Genomic DNA, 20724 nt, shown 5'->3' on the forward strand with positions numbered 1-20724 from the left:
CGACGGATGGAATGACTCCGATCTGTGAACTTTTCGATCCACGTCCACCGGCAGCAGTTTTTGTCACCAACTAATCAACCCATGAAGACGTTCTTGGTCCTCAGAGGAAGGATCATGTTGATCTTTCTGCACGTCACGACTTCCCGTTAACTGAGAGCATCTCCAATCAATGGCGTCACAAAACCCAGTGTCAATGAGACACTGCTTACACAATTCAGCCGCTCTGGGTTGGTGCATGTAATCATATACTCAGATGAATGACAATGTTGTTTTCTGTGGTATTACACTGACGGGCTTTTAAACATGTAGGGTCAGTTTCAGTTCAGTGCCGTTTCCATAAACTATTTATCTGCGTTCTCGTCTTCAAGTGAGGCAGCATTTATACCACAACGGTGCTTGGAGTCACTGAAAATGCAACTTTTAGAAAAAAAAAAAGCTCCCAAGGGGAACTTTTCTTCATCTAAACGGAGATATACACGTGTGGTTTCATGACCAAAATGAACAACAGTCCCCCACTAGTGAACCAACATGAAAACTACATCTTTTCTCTTGTCATTTTCCATTCTGAAACCAAAAAAACGCAAAACTGATGCAATTTTACTCAAGATATTGTTGTAAAAACAGACATAAATGTCACAGGAACTATTGGGATTTTCACAAAATGTGAACTTCACACTCATTTGGAAATGTCTTGAAGGTAACGTAGGAAAATCTTTGATTTATGTACCATGGACAGAAACTTCTTCGCCTCATCACATCCAGCTAACAAATAATTCAAACGTTTCTGGCCAGTGCCTCAAACTAATACCTGGTATTGCTTTTGCAAAAGACTTGATTTCAAAGTAAAACTCAAAGCCAGTGGAGGAGTCCATAATATATCCTTCTTAAATTGATGATGGCAAGCAAATGAGAGACGGCCATAAAAAGGCTGTGATGACATTGGGGAGGGGGGGGGCGGAGACAGAAAGGAGAGAAAAGGCCTGAAATATGGACGTCAAGGTGCTCTCAGTCGGACTTTTTAAAGAGTTAGGGGAGACTCCGATCCTGGGTTGCGTTACAGCGAGAGAGGACTCATCACACACTAATCTAAACATTACGCAAGAGCTCTCCTGGCACGTTTAAAAGGCAGAGGTGAGTGTTTACACAGATGCTGCGCGATATTAGAACTAGGCGGTAAAGCAGGAGGCGACAGAGAGAGCCTGACATGGAATTGAAACAAAGAATGAAGTAAAACCAAAACACTTCGATTGCCACTCACAGAAAAATTGCAAAGCCAAAAGTAGATTATATAATAATAAACTGAGCTGAACATGAACTCACTAACTAGAAGGTTGCAGTTGCAGCAGAATTCCTCCACCTCTGACTCTGGTTTCTGCAAAGGTTCTTCCTGTTAGAGGGACTTTTTCTTTCCACACTCGCAAATAAACCTGCTGCTCATGTGGATCCGTTGGGCTTTTCTATCTTCTCTGTTAAAAGCACCGAGGAATGACGGTGTTGTATTTGGTGCTGCATAAATAAAGTTGAACTGAAAAATTGAATTAAAATTTGCATGAACTCGGAAGCATGAGAAACTGAATCCACTGAGTGCCAGTGCACTTATGGAGGAAAGGGCATTCAGTGTTCTGCCTGTAAACATCTGTCCCTTGTGACTCGGTATAACAATGCGTCTTGCCGTACGAGGAAGAATTTGGAGGGAAACTTGGTAGGGGACTGCATTGTGTTTTAGATCCTGGCATTGTGGAGGAAATGATGTTTGCTTTACCCGCAGCGAACAGCGACTCCGCCGCTATTGTTCAGAGTACAAGTCAGCCCTGGCGAGTGCGGTTCAACCCTCCGGAGAGCAGAAGTCACACTTTTGAAATCATAACCTCCAGTCCAAAACGCAGTGGAAGCATGAAAAAAAAACAAAAAAACACACCAACCGCACAGTAATTACTCCTGTGCCTGCCACAGAAAACTAACACGAGATGCAGCCTGGAACTGGAGAGAGTTCAGGTTCATAACCGTACGTTGTGAAACAGGTCCCGATAAACAGCAGTTAACAATGTGGAAAACAGAAAGCAGGAATGCTCACGGGATTTTGCAATGTGGCCTGTACCTAACTGAGGCCAAACTGAAGGATTTGTCATCAAACTGCACGGCTTGGGTCGGTAAGTTGAATGTTTTGGTGGAGTTACCAAGCGACGGAAGCCACCGCTGGATTCTGAAGCAGCGCTTGGATGTTGCAGCAGTGACAGATCCTCAAATTACATCTTGTGGCCGACCTCAGAACTACTTGAAACTTCAAACGCTCCTTTCCAATACAGCCCAGACCACAACTCTCCAATCCTCCACAGAAACAGAACATCAATACTGCTTTCTTTACTACTTCTGAGGTGCTGCTGTTTAAAGGCTCCAAAGACCAGATTTCAAAAGCCCAGCCGGAACTTTATTAGTCAATCTATTCAGAATATTTACCATAACATCTCAAGCAAGCCAAATACCAACGTTTCTCAGCATCTAGTCATTACCGTTCAAGTTCTAGGGCAGGCCCCTACTGGAAACACAGCTGGAAAACATCTGTCCGTCAACAGAAAGCATGGATTTTTACAGTTTTATTACGAAATCATTAAAAGTGGGAGGCAAAAGTTCTATTTCCTAAAGAATTTCTCATAATGAAGATAAGGAAAATTAACTAAATATACGCAATAACCTTTATTATCACAGGTCAATAAATATCATGTGAAATCTTGATCTGATAATTCAAACTAAATGAACAAATGCAGGATCCGCCTTGAGTGTTTTATGACAAAAACAAACAACAGCACCCCCTAGTGGCCCCCCATGAAAACGACATATTTTTCAGTGTTTCTGCCATCGGCATTACAAACTCAATACTTTTCTGAAACGAAAATGCAAAAGCCATGCGTTTTGACTTGAAGCGTCGTGCAAACGACACTTTACACATCTCCGACCCCCCCCCCCCCCCCCCCGGTCTGGGGCCTGTCCACACGACGACGCCATTTCATGTCAACACCTCGTTTTCGGCCGATCGTCCACACGGCTTCAGGAAAATAGGTTTTGTTTTTAAACAGGTTCAAAAGTTCCAGAGTGAGACGTTGGATTGCTCAAATACCAGGATTTTTTTTCCCCGTGTTCCGTCTTCTTCTTCTTCAGTCTTTGCACTCTTCTTCTCCGCTCTTGGTGTATTTCTGTGGCAGAGTTACAGCACCCCCTAAAGGCCTGGCGTATGTACTACATCATTTTCAGTCATTGTTATGGTGTGGTGCAGATGGTGGGGGTGGGGGGGGGGGGGGGGGGGGGGGGGGTTGGGCAGACCCAGTAGGTGAATCCAAATAGTCTGAAAAACATTTTCCTTTGTCTTGATGAGTCTCAAGAGCAGTGTGATGTTTTTGTGACGGTTCTCCAAAGTTCCACCTTTCCTGGGACTGAACCATTTAGAGTATAAACCTTCACTCACAACCAAACTTTCTTCGGATAATGTTGGTGTAACTGATTAGACCAACAATTTCCTCAAAGACGTTTGCCTCAGAGGATGAATTCTAGATCTCTTGACGTTTCCATTGGCACTCCAGCGCAGGTATAAAAAAATAAGAAAGAAGTTTTTTTTTTGTCATGACTTGTTTCAACAAGATTCTGTTAGATCTTATGAGAGCGCTGCACAGTTAATCCCGTATAATCCTGCTCCCCAGAGGAAGAATGTCTTGAACTTGAACTCCTCTTGGGGGTTAATACTTAAGAAGTAAACATTTGTTTCCCACTTGACTTAAGGACTCTGACGGTCTCCCATCATCTCGACAATCCAACTAAAAACTTATCATGCTCACTTCTTCTAAATCAGCTCAATTGGTGGGCCAATTTCATAATGGTGTGAGTGGTGAGTATATCTGCTCACTAATCACTGCACTGTTCATCTGCTGGTATGTAAGCATTTTTCCTAAACGCAGGTGCCGGGACGACGCTCTCAGCTCCATGTGTGGCAGAGGGCCACGGGATGTTTCTGGGATTGGCAGCTTGGAGACAGGTGCCTGAAGAAGGAATTTTAAAGACTATAATAAAGTGGATTGTATCACTATATACCAGTAATATTTTGAAGTAGAGAAACAAAACTGACAATCTGTTTTATGAGGACATTTCACAGTGCACACGTGTTGTTTAACTGGCCAAGTGGTTTCCTGCTGCACCTAAATATGATTCAACCAACCGTTGAAAATCTGAAGATGATGAACCATGAAAGCGAGAGTTCGGGTGTCATAGACACCAATCCTCCCACAAGCAGTGCCCTCATTTTGAGGTACAGCATTTTCCGTCAGTCGGTGACATCATTACAGTGTTTGTTATGACAACATGACAGCAGACGTGATACAGTTTATCAATTAAGCCCTTTTCTTAATGAATTTCCATCATTAGTCAGATTCTTACAAAACTTTATAACAAAAAGTATCTGACAGGTCTAGGAAGTGTCCCTCTCACCAATTTGACAAATACACATGGGCCTGATAAACATTTCACTAAAACATATTAGGACTGTGAACCTCGTTGTCTATTAAGACACATTCAAAGAAAGTGGAGAATCTTGCGTCACGGCCAAAATTGTGTTTGATACCCACGAAGCAAAGTGATCTACTCCTGGCACACTGGCTTCTTACTGCAACACATTTCAGTCATTCTACACGGTTTACACAATATCTGTTAGTAGTAATGCGAGTAGAACTTACCTGCATCAGCCAGGCAAAATATTGCAGACAGTAACAGAGGAATGTAGGGTCCTATAGCCATGGTAGAACACAGCAGCTTCCAGTCTGGTGAGGGCTGGTGAACCTGTCTGTTGCTCTTTTTTCCAGAAGGTTTCCCTCCTTCTGTGTGGGTCTACTGGGACTCCAGCTGCAAGCAGAACAAAAACACAAGACGTCAACCAGAAGAAGCGGAATGAACGTGAGCGTGGACAAACAGCAGGGAACTGAGCTCTGCTTAATGTACGCCGCGGGGACTAGGAGATGAGACAAGAGGCGCGGCGGCTTGGAGGACGGCGGATTAATCCGGGGAGGTTAATTGGGGGTGGAACACGCTTCAGAGGACCACAGCATAAACAGCACACAGACGGCCCCTGACCCCAGATCAGCTGGCCGGCCATCAGAGTGCGAGGCGGCGAGCTGGGGCTCTCTTGGTGTGAAACACTCTGGAACATGCCACTGGTTATTAACACACTTTCATTTAGAGCGTCAGGAAACACTGGGACTCTCCGGTGGGGTCTTGAGTAAGCAGCTTAGCGCTCACACACTAACCAGCATGACTTTGACTGAAGCTTCAACTTTTGTAATCCGACCCCAAACACTTCCTTGAGACGCGGCGAAAAGTAATCCACCATTACATCTTTGGAATAATCAAAATCAATCACCGGTGCATTGTTGGAATTGCTGATTATTCACATGCACATTTAACTTACTGCAGTGCAAAACCTGACATCTGAAGGAAACAAGTAGACCGTCGAACAAGGAGACATGCAACAAATCCTCTGAAGCAAAACTGAGTCACTCGATTGAAAATGGGCTTCACATATAGATTCACCAAACTGCAAAAGTCAGTAGCCATAGTATTTATAATGCAAGCAAAGAAGAGGACTTGGGAGGACAAGGCAGTGTAGAAACAGATCAGACACAAGACCTTCATCCAAGAGAAGAGATACAGATCAGCCTGTCATCTTAAGTGAGAGGAACATGATGCCACTTGTGTTTAAAGCAAAGCCTTGACCGTTTCCAAACAGAACCAGTCAATCTGGAGGCCTGACCTTTAGAACTCACTGTAAGTCGTTGGAGTTGGTCGACGTTAACGTGGAACCTGTCTATTTGGTGGTAGTCCATTAAAATTTCTTGACATATTAGATTTTTTGCTGAGTCGTGTTCTACTCGCTCACAGTTATAGCAGCAGTGACACTTGAAATGCTTTTTTTTTTTCGTAGATAAAGAGAAAAAATAAGCATAAGACGGGTGACATTGTGCCAAAGGTTCCACTGGGTTCTCTCCACACCAGAATATCATGGACACACAGGACAAAGCATTAAAGTAGTCCAAACCTGGTGGCATGGCTCCCATTAGGAAACAGCTGTATGCCTTTACCATCATGACTACTTTTAGTTGTGATGACTAATACAAGTGATTTCTCCAGATTGGTTTATGGTTTAGGCTTCGGTCAAGAACTGAGGTGAAGCATCATTCAAAGTGCGACTCTCAGTACCTTCTGTAAGAAGCTGGAGTGAAAGTGGAGGCGTCACGAGGGCCACAGCTTGTGGACTGTGTCAGAGCTCAATCTTGAACAATGGCTTCATTGAATGTCAGGGGTCACTATTCACCAGTCACTTGACCACCGCTGTCGTTTAAAGGGCCTTTCACATTGGGTCGGTCCGGGACTCAGTTCACATTGGGACGCTCCGGGACTCAGTTCACATTGGGTCGGTCCGGGACTCAGTTCACATTGGGACGCTCCGGGACTCAGTTCACATTGGGTCGGTCCGGGACTCAGTTCACATTGGGACGCTCCGGGACTCAGTTCACATTGGGTCGGTCCGGGACTCAGTTCATATTGGGACGCTCCGGGACTCAGTTCCCATTGGGTCGGTCCGGGACTCAGTTCACATTGGGACGCTCCGGGACTCAGTTCACATTGGGTCGGTCCGGGACTCAGTTCACATTGGGACGCTCCGGGACTCAGTTCACATTGGGTCGGTCCGGGACTCAGTTCACATTGGGACGCTCCGGGACTCAGTTCACATTGGGTCGGTCCGGGACTCAGTTCATATTGGGACGCTCCGGGACTCAGTTCCCATTGGGTCGGTCCGGGACTCAGTTCACATTGGGACGCTCCGGGACTCAGTTCACATTGGGTCGGTCCGGGACTCAGTTCACATTGGGACGCTCCGGGACTCAGTTCACATTGGGACGCTCCGGGACTCAGTTCACATTGGGTCGGTCCGGGACTCAGTTCACATTGGGTCGGTCCGGGACTCAGTTCACATTGGGTCGGTCCGGGAGCCGAGAATTTTCACACCTTCATTTGGCCCAGGTAGCGTTCACTTTCAGCCTTCAGAAACCGCCTGGAAAGTGTCACGCAAGTACAGGTGCTGGTTTGGGGGCGCTGTTGTCCAAAACAAACCCTGACCAGAGAGGAAGTAAAGAAGAAACACGGTTCATTGTTTGGTCTGGATCAAAAGCGGAAGTCCCACCGCTTTAGCCCTTGGTGGCTAGGCTAATTAGCTCGTGGTGAAAAGGTAGCCACAATATATGATCTTCAGACCAGATATCAATGAGCACCTTTTTCACTACTTCTTCCTCACTACTCCACTACTCCACTACGAGATACATTTCAACTTTCTCTTTCTGCGTCTGCTGGCGATTCACGTTGTCGGCTTTGTTCGTTTACTCCCCAGAATGCATTGCGTAATACGCCCTGCAGAACTCTGGTCCAGATCAAACAAGGGAATGTGAACACGACCTAAGCGTAACAAAGTTGTTGCAATCGATTCCATTTTGGGAGTGTGAGGATATCAAGCTATTGTTTTTAGCATGGGGACGAGCGCATTCACCTCCATGATCTCACAGCACAGCCCCTTCAATTAGCAAAATCTCTGTCCAGTTTGTGTTGCATCAAAACGTCATTCGTTTCACTGACACAGCTGTCACCCACTTTACAGAAGTGTTTTTCTTTGAAGTGGCATTAATACTCGGACCACAAGACGAGTCGGCGGAGGTTGAGATGGTAATGATAACAAGGTTAGGCTTCACAAGTGAATCAAAGAGAACGTGGATGCTTCTGCAGATAACAGATGGCTCACATAAAAAGGGGCCAAGTGGGCTTTTTAAAGAGACATGGAAAAAACAGGCTATATAAGGCCAAGACCAGTTCCAGTAAGTACGGAGGATGTCACTGCGTCTCCTAGCAACGCCGATCCGCAAATGTCCATCAGCTGCTGCGCTTCGAAAAACCCACCAAGATGTTTGCATTTCAGAGACACTTTCACATTTGTTTTATACTGTACTTACTCCACCCACACTGCGCTGAGCTGGAATCCGCTACAACTGCTGCACTTAATTCGCAGTAACTCCCAAGTGAATGTTGGTTGGCGTTCTGGCCTATCGCTGGTTCTACTCCAAGAGGGAACCGTTCTGTGTGGACGTTGCATGTTCTCCCTGCACATGTCAGTTTTCTCCAAGCGATTGGGAATCCAAATTGCTTGAATGTGAGCATGTTTGATAAAGTGCAATAAAAGGTTTTGTGTGTTTTAGATGTTAGATGACGCATTGTAAAGTATCTAACATTTTATACCTTATGCGGGTCATACATACTGCGTCAGCACAAGATCTGCATCCAAGGAACTTTTTGAGTTGACGGGCCCGTTTACACGTGTATTTTTTTTCACCTTTGCTTCAGAAAATGTCCTCTTTTCACTGCAGTGTTTAGAAAACTACTTCCGTTTACACGGCACACACACTGAAAGCAAAGTTTTCATGTGGGGCCACAAGTTGGAGCGTTTTGGAAAAAGCTCCACCCGGAGAGCCAAACAGTTGCGTTTTCAGAGGCTGCGAGCAACGTTGTGGTGTAAAAGAGTGTGCACAGGCTGACACATTCACTGCATTCATGCAGCAGTCATGTCAAAGTGTGAAGGCTGACATCTGCATGCTGACGCAAACCAAAAACAACAGACTGGATCCACACGTCAAAAGTACTCTGGTGGGTTCAACTAACGTCTGATGGATGTTTAGACACATCGGGGAATGATGAACTGTACGCACATCAAACATAGGATGTGCTGGACTTCAGAAGTGTCCTGATGCTGCGGTTTATTGTAACTGATTAGCAAAAAGGAGGGCTGGGTCATCGCTCGCAAGACGAAAAATAACTACATCTCACCACAACAACCCAACACAGGCTGTTGTGGAAGTTCTACCACAGAATAAACCTCAGAGCAACATGATTTTTGTTTACATCTTTTGTTTCGGGGTTGGAAATTTCAGTTTCAGCAACTTTTATTACAATTTTTTTTGCCATTTTTGGTCCTGAACCAGAACACGACACCATGAGTCTAAGAAGAACTTAAAACATCGTGTATGCACAAAAAAGAACGCATCTATTTTAAACAACGTCTTAATCGCTCCCCCCCCCTTAGCATGGGCGTTATACTATACCTCCACTGGGGGCAGCGCTGAGTCAACAGTTGTTGAAAACCATCTCTATGCCAACACCACAGCTAAAGTTGTTGCTAAGCACCAGGGCGGCGGTTGAAGGTACGATAACCGTGCTCCTTTAGAGAAGCTGCTGAAGCTGAACATCTCACTGACCCTGAGAGTTCAAATTCCAAAGTGTGCAGCGTTCCCCAGCAGGGAAAGCCTCAGTGAGCCTGAAGCGTCACCGCGAGGGACTGAGTGAGGGACGATTACGTTGACGCCGCCTGAAAAATTACTATATTCTTGTTGGATGTATGAGTATAAGAAAAAAAAACTAATTAACTCTTACAATATTAGTGATGAGAAATGTATTTCATTTCCAGAAACGCTCTATATGACAGTTGGAATTGTCTTGATAGTTGCTTGTTTTTAAATGTCTTTTTGTCTCACCAAGTTGTTCACATCAACAAATTCATGAGAACATTCACTACAACACTACACACAGAGAAATAGGTCTGTTTTTTGAATGCTCCTTTTATAAAAGCAGTTGGTTTTCTTTGCATTGCACATAGGGTGGTGTCAATGCTTGAGCGAGACAAATATATCACACCATAATATTAAACCATAACTTGTGTAGTTTATGTTGAATGGCCTGTTTTTTTTCCCTCCACACAACCCAGCAATCTAGATATAAATAAATAGAATCAAACAACTAAACAAAAGGAAACAATAATACAGGCTTTTGCTTTGCAAGCAGGTCTTTCCTCACTGTAGAGTGACTAATTCCAGCTTGAGCATGTTCTGCAGCCACAACCAAAATCAGCTTCCTACCAAAGGCGAGATGCACAGAAAAAGCCACTACGACTTTCAACGCAAACATGTAAACTGCTAAACTGCTGCTCACGTGGAAAAGTCAAAGCGGTGCGGCGAAGCCGCCGCCGTGACAGAATGGTTACGTCCGCACGCCGTGCGCTGAGACAACACCGGGCGGAAGAAACAGATGTGCTCCTCTGCAACACGTGGTGAACCACAGGCTGCACATGGGCAGTGATGAACAAAGTGCCAAGGTGCATCGCTGCTCACTGCCAGAGCGGGACAAGAAGCCTTTCAGCCGGAGGGCCGGTTCGCTTCTTCTTTTTCTTTTTTCTTTTTTTAGAAGGTCGTGACAAATATTACACATTGGCAGAGAAGGAGAGCCTCCGTTTGATTTATGCTCCCCCTTGACCTTCACCTCCTCACCAGATCAACAATGGTTAACTGTGCTTTTTTTTTTTTTTTCTGCTGCGCAAAGACCCAATCAAAGGAGAGCAGCTTTCACGACTTAAAACGGGGGGCTCTTCTGATGCAGCACTGAGTTCCACGATGAAAGGAGCCGGGGGAAAGCAGTTCTTATTACATTAAAAGCTTTACTGGGAGTTTTTTTTTTTTTTTTTTAGCTTGTTTGAGGTTGAGAGGAAAGGTGCACAGTGCCGGTTTTGTTGCAGCAACAAGTCAAATCACCTCATGTGACTTCTCCTCAGCCCTGACCGTCTGAGCACCGGGACTGCCAGGATCTGGAAAGCACATTAGGGTGCGGCAGCCCCCCCCCCACCAGACCTACAACCCAGTCGCATACTTGTGGTCACTTTAGTGTTAAAAGACCTGGCTTCTATCTGTGTCATCACATAGGCTCATGTGCAGCAGATAAATATCAGGAGCAGCAGAGGGTGAACGCTAGAACAGCAGGATCACAAAGCCATATGTAGAGATAGCAGCAGAGTAAAGAAGGGGGGGGAGAAAAAAAGAAAAAAGGTGCCAGTGGAGTAAAATTATGATGTTATGCTTTTCCAATCTGACAGCAGTCTAACTTCATCTTCATGAGCCAAGCCAACAAGAAACCGCCAAACGTCCCACTCTTTCCATCACAGTAGTAGTTCAGGAAGTTACCACAACGCCAGCTAATGGCCCCAAACATCCTACATTCACTTTCCTAAATAGCCCTTTTCAATAGTGGCTTGATAAATGTTGGAATAGCTAAAAAAAAAAACAACAACAACAAACCTCAGGTTAATCAACTTAAAGAGAAATCAGATATAACAGGAAGTAAAAATATGTTAATTTCTGTGGCTTGACTTTGTACTTGTAGCAGTTTGACCTCCATGTACAGTCCAAGTCCTTGATCCCAAATAGAACAACTGAGACACTTTACAGAATGATTACATAATAAAATGAGCTCATCAAAATAAAGCAACTGATTGTTTTGAGCCTCGTTTTCCTAAAAAGCTGTGATCGAAACCATCTGGGAGGCAATTATTTCCTTCTTAGGAAACCCTTATAATAAACTTAATACTGTGAATTTGAAGACCAATTGTCTCGGCAAAAAAAGCCAAATTAAAAAATATATATATATATCTTCATGGTCGTATTAATTTTAGGCTCATCTCAAGCAAGAGGCTCAGTCAACATCCTTCATATAATTAAACAGCTGATTTATTAAGAGGTGAAACCGTTTCACTTAATCACAGAAACATGCTCATTCCACTTGACTTCATATTGTTTGACTTTAACATTTTCACTTGACTTTCTCAATTCTATATATCAAATCTGTTCACAACTATTACATTCAGAGCCTCAAATTCATCTTGAAATTCAGACATTCTACTTATTATTTACTCTCTTCTAACTCTAAAGTGGATTTCAAGTTATGTCAAGTTTTTGAATTTTCTTCTTGGACTCCTTAAAATACTGTGATTTATCATCACCATCGTCCCGCTGGTTTTCTAGGAACAAGATAATTACATCTTGCAGCCATAAGGCTGTAGTCGCAGAACTTTAGAGCCATCAAACTGTGGAACTTCACAAAGCCATATCTTATCTCCAGCTCATTATGGTCCGTTTAGAAGGAATGCTTTTTTTTCTAAAGCATTTACAGAACAATAACAATAGCAAACAACTCCAAATAATCCTCAGAAGTTACCAGCAATGCTGTCATCACCCACGTAGCTCACTTAGAATAGAACATTTACTTTAAAGTCCAACATCTACTTCTGAAAATGTAAGGTTTTGTGTTGTTTTGATGAAGCTGGACATTTTCTATGTTCCTCTGGGACTTAATTCAAATACACACTACATCATGAAGTGACATTTTCAATTTAGCAGGTTCATGTATTTTTATCAATTGCCAGGTACTCTTGAATGATTATATATATATATATATATAGGAGGGTTGCAATGCTGTCTTGATTTTAAAGGGTATACTTTTTTTAATGTTTTCAAATCAGGCGATTCAGCATTTAATTCATTTTTGACCAAAAAAAACATCATTCAGGTTAAGCGTTTGCATTATGTGTATCATCGTGCAACTTTTGTAGTGAAAAACTGTTGAATGGAAGTTTGAAACTGCAAGATACTGAGGCACCAGTCCAATAAACACCCTGAGACTGTGACACCCCAAAGACTTTATCCTCTAGAATAGAACGTAGAAAATAAACTGCATTTCACATACAGTGTAGACTTGTGTGTGGTTGCACAGGATGTGGTGCAGGTGGGCTCACCTACATAGGTTTAAATGAAAAGAAATGATGTCTCTCAAGACAAACCTGCAGCAGCATGTGCCCCGAACTGCAGCACTTCTTAGATTTGAATGGACCAAAACAACTAATTTGAATGAATCTAAAGAGCTTTTGGAGATCTAATCCTCCACATCATTAAAGTTCATTGTCTTGCACTATGTGTGCGTGTGAGCATGTGGGCCATTGTTCTGTCAGCAGGAATCACACAGGAGGCCTGGAGGGTCAATAAGAGCTCATCAGTGTCTGGAGACCAGTGGATCTGGACCTGGTCCTGGAGAGGAACGTCCCAGATGCCAAACGGCTTCAACACACCTGAGTCAGAGGACCGTGCTGCTGAGACCAGAAGGTCCTAAGTAGACCCACAACGAAGCCATGAGGGGACGGCAGCGGGACGGGGACCCTCCAGCAGCGGGACGGGGGGACGGGGACCCTCCAGCAGCGGGAAGGCAGCGGGATCAACCAGTCCAGATCAACCAGAATAACCAGCTCAACCAGTCCAGATCAACTAGATCAACCAGATCAACCAGCCCAGATCAACCAGATCAACCAGTCCAGATCAACTAGATCAACCAGTCCAGATCAACCAGATCAACCAGCCCAGATCAACCAGATCAACCAGCCCAGATCAACCAGATCAACCAGTCCAGATCAACTAGATCAACCAGTCCAGATCAACCAGATCAACCAGTCCAGATCAACCAGATCAACCAGCCCAGATCAACCAGATCAACCAGCCCAGATCAACCAGATCAACCAGTCCAGATCAACCAGATCAACCAGCCCAGATCAACCAGATCAACCAGCCCAGATCAACCAGATCAACCAGTCCAGATCAACCAGATCAACCAGTCCAGATCAACCAGATCAACCAGATCAGCCAGTCCAGATCAACCAGATCAACCCGGGGCGCTGGGCTCAGCCTCCGCAGCGGGACGCAGCCTGTCAACCGACCCGCGGACAGATGTTGACAGATCGAGAAGGGAACTCCGGGTTTGACCGCGCAGAGTCACCGAGGATGATCGTAAAGCCACGCTTCTTACCGAAACGACGCCGTGACCTGTTCGGGGAGCGCTACGAAGAAGAAGAAGAAGAAGAAAACAAACATCGAGCGGACGTACCATGCAGAGTCCTCCGAGAAACGTCCAAGAAAGTCGGGGAGAGGCTGCAGTCTTCCCCCGCTGGATGTCAAACTCAACCGGAAGGTCATTCACGACGGAGACGGAGGACCGAGGACCGAGGACAGTGAGGCGGAGGACGGAGGACAGTGAGGCTGGACAGAGACGCTCTCCGGGAAAGTTAGCAGAAGCTCTCCCCGCTGTCTCTGAGGCTCCAGAGTGGGGGCTCCTCCGGGAGGCGGGGCCTGGAGCCAGGAGGCTGAGCCGTGCGTCACAGGAGCCGCGGCAGGGCTCCTCCAGGCGGGGTGCCCGGGCTGCTCCGGAGCCCTCCCAGCCACCGTGAAGTTCACTTCGCAGCAAATACCCTCACATTTTACCCCTGCACTTTCAAAACACACTGAGCCAATGGATTCATTGTAATAATAATCATAATAATACATTTTATTTATGGGTGCATTTCGGGACACCCAATGTACTCAACAAACATGTTTTGATACAGCTATTTAAAATTTTTTTTACAGAATACTGTAACATTAAAAGCATTCAGAGATTAGCAGTAGACCAACATTGTTTAAACTCAATATGCTTGTTTTAAATGAGTCATCACCTAGAAATCAAATGTTTTCCTTGTTATGTACATTGTTAAAACTTGTATATTGGCTTGGATATCAGTAAAAACTTGCCTGAAAATGTATAGCTTGAAAGTGACTGAGTGTTTATTTGTTCAAACCAGAATGGCCCACAAGGCGGCACACTCCACAACGGGAGATGTTGATTGTGCTTTTGTGTTGTCATCAACAGCAGAAGCTAATATCATAAACCCACTTCTGTTAAATATAGCAGTTAGCCTGGCTAGTGGTTAGCTGAGGCTAACCATTAACCTGGCTAGTGGTTAGCTGAGGCTAGCATTTAGCCTGGCTAGTGGTTAGTTTGGCTAGTGGTTAGCTGAGGGTAGCAGTTAGCCTGGCTAGTGGTTTGCTGAGGCTAGCAGTTAGCCTGGCTAGTAGTTAGCTGAGGCTCATAGTTAGCCTTGTTTTAAGGTGACAGAATCAATATGATTGTAATGCAGATTTCTCTGAGCTACAATTAAGAATGTCCACAGCCTCAGTGGAAGTTATCAAATGGAAGCTTTTCTTCACCATACAGTATATCCACCATTTTGCCACGGCTAACCGCTAACGTGAATGATATAAACTTTGAACCATATGTGATTTGCAAATGACCCCAGTATTACATTTCAAATCTCTGGGTGCATTGCTCTGTGGACGTTTGTCGACGGCTCCACAATCAGCTGGTATTTCTATTTCTCCTGTGAGCAAAGGCTACCCTGTGTTACCAGTGATTGACAGTTCCACCGGCCAATCAGCATGTGCCTCACATCAGCACCCACCAAAATATTGCATGTACTCTCACGAGAACCTTGCAGTAGATGAAAAAGGCTCAGAACAAGCTCGATGTTGGAATTTTATTTTTCCTAATACATATTAGGAAATCGTGTAAAAACAATTTAAGGGAGACTGAACACGTGAGATTACCAGGTGACGACGCCTTTCAAAGATGAGTTTCAAGATGAGATTTAAAACTGAGCAGGGAATGAATGTTTTTATTGTCGATTGGGAGTTAGAGGTGGGCGGCTGGAGGCTCTGGACCCCAGGGTGGACATGCGCCCCGAGGGACAGAGATCTGACATGTATGGACTCCGTCTTCAGGGCGCTCGCGTCCTGCAATCCTGACAGCATGTGCTATAAATGTATTCTCTGTGTAATTCAGATATTTTCAGCTTATCTTCATGATCAAAATCATAGACTTTGCATATTTCCTGCTCAAATAACAAGGAGACTCACAAGTTGAAGCAATTAGAGGCGAGTCTCGTCTGGTGTTTGTGTAATCCCATACAAACAGTCTCTGAGTGTGTCTCTTTTGCTTTCTCACTGTCTTTCATCAATATAATGTCAGTGGACAGTTAGCATAAGTATTGTGCATCATGCCATGACACGTGCCTTGCTAATCTTCCTTTAAAAAAGGCAGAACGAAATGCTGTCAGTACCTCTGCCTCGCTGTAGGGGGCAGCACTGGTCAAACTAGGTTAGACTCCTCTTGGTGCTGTTTTCTATGCTTAGACCAAGTCAGGCATTTACTGCAGAAGTATGAATTGCAAACATGTTAGATATATGTTTTTTAAATTTGTGAATCTATTATTCAGTATTTACTAATATTCTTTCTTAGATTATTACAAAAAATAATTCAAAAACAAAGGACATAAGAGTGACGTAAAACTTCTCTTCCTGCTGAAACGTCCACATGTATCATGTTTTCTGCTGTGTGTTATATGTGTGTGCAATCTGGCTATTTAATGGCAAATTTGTTCTTTCGTGTCTTCCAGAGTCAGATATATAGAATATCTTTGTTGTCATTCAATATTTAAATATGAATATGATCAATTCAATTGAAGTTTCCATTTCCAGCTTGCACACTGACTGATCGTGTTCCATGTGAAATTAAGCATTTCCCACACAGATATAACAATTGACATATTTAATCAATCAAAGAAGACATGTTTGATATTGTGCTGTGTGCCACTACTGCAGGCTTTCATAATGTCCCTGGAGTAATGTCACATGTGTGAGTATACCGAGAAGGCCACATAAAGAGAGAATGAAAACACAGTTATTACAGTATTGGCCCGTTAATCAATTTGTTGAGTCCATTGTCATTTTACAATTTACAGATAATGTTGTCATACTTGTCTTGTACGTTTCACGCTGACGGATGAGGCACACCGTGTAAAGTTCCATCAGCTCCGCACTCTCAGTAATATTTATCCAGTGGCGTTTATTGTTGGTGGTACAGGTGGTTGACACTCGCTGAGTCTTCCTCTCTCTGCAGAGTGACTCATTATACCCTTCCACGGCTCAAATGTCAGTTGGGTTCAGGGTTGCCTGGTTCTGGAGTCAGTTCCAGGGAGCGCCGCCCCACAGGCAGGTTCGCCCCTCACAAGTCACCCTCCATTACACAGGTGCTCAGCTTTGTCTTGTTTATCACTAGAAATAAGTCTCACAACAGCTCAAGCGTCCTTGCTGGCTGCTTCATGTTTGACAGCGAGGTGATCGCCTCAGTGGAAATTCATTGGTTCATATTTGGCACACAGCCAGGCTCTCAACCACATCCATGTCCCCGTTTGGGGGTTTTCAACCTGAAACTCTCCACCCACACACTTTCATCTGTTTCCTCACCACCACTGTTCTGACACGCTTTCCACACTGACACACATGTCGTAGTTTACTGGTTCTTGTGTTTCCATGTCACATAGTTCTGCTGTGATTGAACTCTCTGACAGTGCTGTGTCTCATGGCTCCGCCCCCATGTCCTCCTGACTGCTCCCTCTCCTCCCCGATTGCCCTTCATCGTTGTCAGCTGTGTCTCGTTTCTGTGTGTGTGTGTGTGTGTGTAAGGCCCCGTTTACACGAAGGTTTCAAGTGAAAATGTCACGGCTGGGCACCGGCGTGTGGAGTGTCCTGAACCCAGAAGCAGACCTCAAGCAGAACGTTGTTTGCAAACATCAGGTTTATTGAGGAAACGGGGAAAGGGGAGCTGGAACGGTGACGGGACCCGGGGAACTCCGGGGAGCCTCTTGGAACCGGGACGGGACCCGGGGAACTCCGGGGAGCCTCTTGGAACCGGGACGGGACCCGGGGAACTCCGGGGAGCCTCTTGGAACCGGGACGGGACCCGGGGGAATCTCAGGGGGGCCTCTTGGAACCGGGACGGGACCCGGGGGAATCTCAGGGGGGGCCTCTTGGAACCGGGACGGGACCCGGACGGGGAACTTCTGGGAACGGAACCGGGACGGGACCCGGACGGGGAACTTCTTGGGACGGAACCGGGACGGGACCCGGACGGGGAACTTCTTGGGACGGAACCGGGACGGGACCCGGACGGGGAACTTCTTGGGACGGAACCGGGACGGGACCCGGACGGGGAACTTCTTGGGACGGAACCGGGACGGGGAACTTCTTGGAGCCGGCGTCGGGACCCGGACGGGGAACTTCTTGGAGCCGGCGTCGGGACCCGGACGGGGAACTTCTTGGAGCCGGCGTCGGAACAGGAACGGGAACAGGAACCACCCCGGGGAGGACACTCACCCCCCGGGGAGGAGAACACCGACTCACCTCCACACGGAGTGAAGACTAGCAATCCTCTGGCACCGGACCCTCCTCCCTGCAGGGCTTAAGACTGCTTGACAATCAATTAGCTGATTGCCTGCAGGAGTGCCAGAGAGGATCCGGTGCTGGAGCGAGGTGTGTGACTCCTGACAGAAAATGCAAAACGTCCATTGTATTTGGGTTTTCTTATTTACGCTCGAAGGCCACTGGAAATGCAACGTTTTGAAAACGCTCCATCTTCATCTACTGCCACCAGATCTTCATCTCCATCCATTTTTTAGTTGTACCAATTCCTGATCTGCTCAAACAAATGCCATGCACTCACCATTGTTCATGTTTGTAGGATATTGTTTTCTGCACTCGCGTTTGTGATTTCATTACGTAATCAATCAACAGCCAACGTGTTACTTGTTGCTAACTACAACGTCTTCATTGTTTCTGCCATTGCTGTATAAATTAACCTCGCATTCAGAATGCTGCTATGTGAAGACAAAACTTTCCTGAAACAAAAACAAGCCTTATTCTGCTAAAAGTCTCCACCTCCGAGTCGGGTTCCGCTGGTTTCTTCCTGTTAAAAGGCAGTTTTTTCTTTTCATTGTCTCCTTTGTTTGTTTGTGTATAATTGTTGTTGTTTTTTTCTATGAACGTGATAGATGCCGAATCCTATATAATGAATCCTCCTGGGATTAAGAAAGTACAAAGCAATGATTGTATCTAACATTTGTATTTTTGTTTTCACACTTGACACGACTGCACTGCTCAAACTTGGTTTAGCCAAAGGTTGGGTTTGTTTTATTGCAGGACGTGCTCAGGCAGGCCGGAGTTCAGCCACAGGTGATCAAACAATCCAGGCAAAGGTACAGAAGGAGGAGCCAAAGACTTGATTTGAATAGAGGAGTCTTGAGTATTTAGTCTTACGTTAGGTTGTCGGGTTTCTCTCTGTTTTAAAGACTGTGTTGTAATTGGTGCTATATGAATTGAATTGAAATTAATTGAATTGAATTGAGTAAACTCAAAAAACTCATAGGTGTGATAAAAGTGTGTGTTACATAAGAGGTGGACATGAAATTGTAAAACAACAACTACATCTTGAACACCCCGCTGCTGGTTCGTCCTCTGCACAGGAGAGTCTCCCTTCAGATTTTTGTGGAAAGGCACACCTTTTCAAAATGAGTTTTATTTGATTTATAATGACTGAGGAATGTCTCATATAGTGTGAGTCTCATCTCCAGGCTTGTATTGTGCATTACTTTTTTGACTCCGGCCTGTAAGATTTCCCTCCTGATCCTCCCAGCACACTTGAAGAAAGGTGCGAGATGCTCTCTTTTGTTTACAGTTCTCACAAGGTATTTTCTCTCTCAAGTCCTTTCATTTCTCTTCCCAGAGTTGCCCCAATCATAAGCACTAAACTGTGTGCCGAAACATCTCCGTGTGTGAAATCTCTCACTGCCTCCCAAGCAAACACCAACTCGCTTTCACTGAGCTATCAGACTGCTGCTGGGGGAAACTAGATGCTGAGCGACTGGGTACATCGTAAATGTCAGCTTGGTGATTCACCACTAATGAGATGGCACCTGTGACAAGAGGGAAGGAAACTTTTGTTGTGAAAATCACACACACACACACACACACACACACACACACACACACACACACACACACACACACACACACACACACACACACACACACACACACACACACACAGACAAAAGGCAGCAGTGTGCTGCTTTTGAGAGTTGACAAGGAAATGCTCAAAGGGATCAAGGTATTTTACATCTCATACATATGCATGTCTCCGTTAAAGCGCTCCACTTTGTTTATTTACACTGTGTTCAGGTTGTGAATGCAGCCGAGATGAAGGGGAATAGGAAGTGTAACAGTGCATCAAAGATACGAGCAATCTGAGGCGGCCTCACATTCAATTAATAGAACTTCACTGTTTGACTTCGTAATGACCGAGACGATTGCAGGATCTGCTTCTTCCAACCTTTGTCTCCCGTATCACCCTCTGCTGGATGTACTGCCACCTGAGCTCAGTGTGTGGAATCATACCTGAGCTCAGTGTGTGGAATCATACCTGAACTGAGTGTGTGGAATCATACCTGAACTCAGTGTGTGGAATCATACCTGAACTCAGTGTGTGGAATCATACCTGAGCTCAGTGTGTGGAATCATACCTGAACTCAGTGTGTGGAATCATACCTGAACTGAGTGTGTGGAATCATACCTGAGCTCAGTGTGTGGAATCATACCTGAACTGAGTGTGTGGAATCATACCTGAACTGAGTGTGTGGAATCATACCTGAACTCAGTGTGTGGAATCATACCTGTGCTCAGTGTGTGGAATCATACCTGAACTCAGTGTGAGGAATCATACCTGGGCTCAGTGTGTGGAATCATACCTGAACTGAGTGTGTGGAATCATACCTGGGCTCAGTGTGTGGAATCATACCTGAACTGAGTGTGTGGAATCATACCTGGGCTCAGTGTGTGGAATCATACCTGAACTCAGTGTGTGGAATCATACCTGAACTCAGTGTGTGGAATCATACCTGAACTGAGTGTGTGGAATCATACCTGAGCTCAGTGTGTGGAATCATACCTGAACTGAGTGTGTGGAATCATACCTGAGCTCAGTGTGTGGAATCATACCTGAGCTCAGTGTGTGGAATCATACCTGAGCTCAGTGTGTGGAATCATACCTGAACTCAGTGTGTGGAATCATACCTGAGCT

The 20724-nt window shown here is 45.1% G+C and overlaps 1 protein-coding gene across 1 annotated transcript in view; it reads right to left on the minus strand.

Annotated features, from left to right (window-relative positions):
* tgfbr3 (transforming growth factor, beta receptor III) overlaps positions 1-14074 on the minus strand; it is a 101444-nt gene extending 87370 nt beyond the window's left edge. Inside the window, exons 1-2 of the mRNA XM_080506128.1 lie at positions 13828-14074; positions 4719-4884 (exon numbers count right to left, since the gene is read on the minus strand). Coding sequence (XP_080362254.1) covers positions 4719-4779 — 61 coding nt within the window. The 5' untranslated portion in view covers positions 4780-4884; positions 13828-14074. The remainder of the gene's footprint in view (positions 1-4718; positions 4885-13827) is intronic.
* Between the last annotated feature and the right edge of the window lie 6650 nt (positions 14075-20724).

Source organism: Blennius ocellaris (genome assembly GCF_963422515.1).
Source record: "Blennius ocellaris genome assembly, chromosome: 12".
In the NCBI taxonomy this organism is placed as follows: domain Eukaryota; kingdom Metazoa; phylum Chordata; class Actinopteri; order Blenniiformes; family Blenniidae; genus Blennius; species Blennius ocellaris.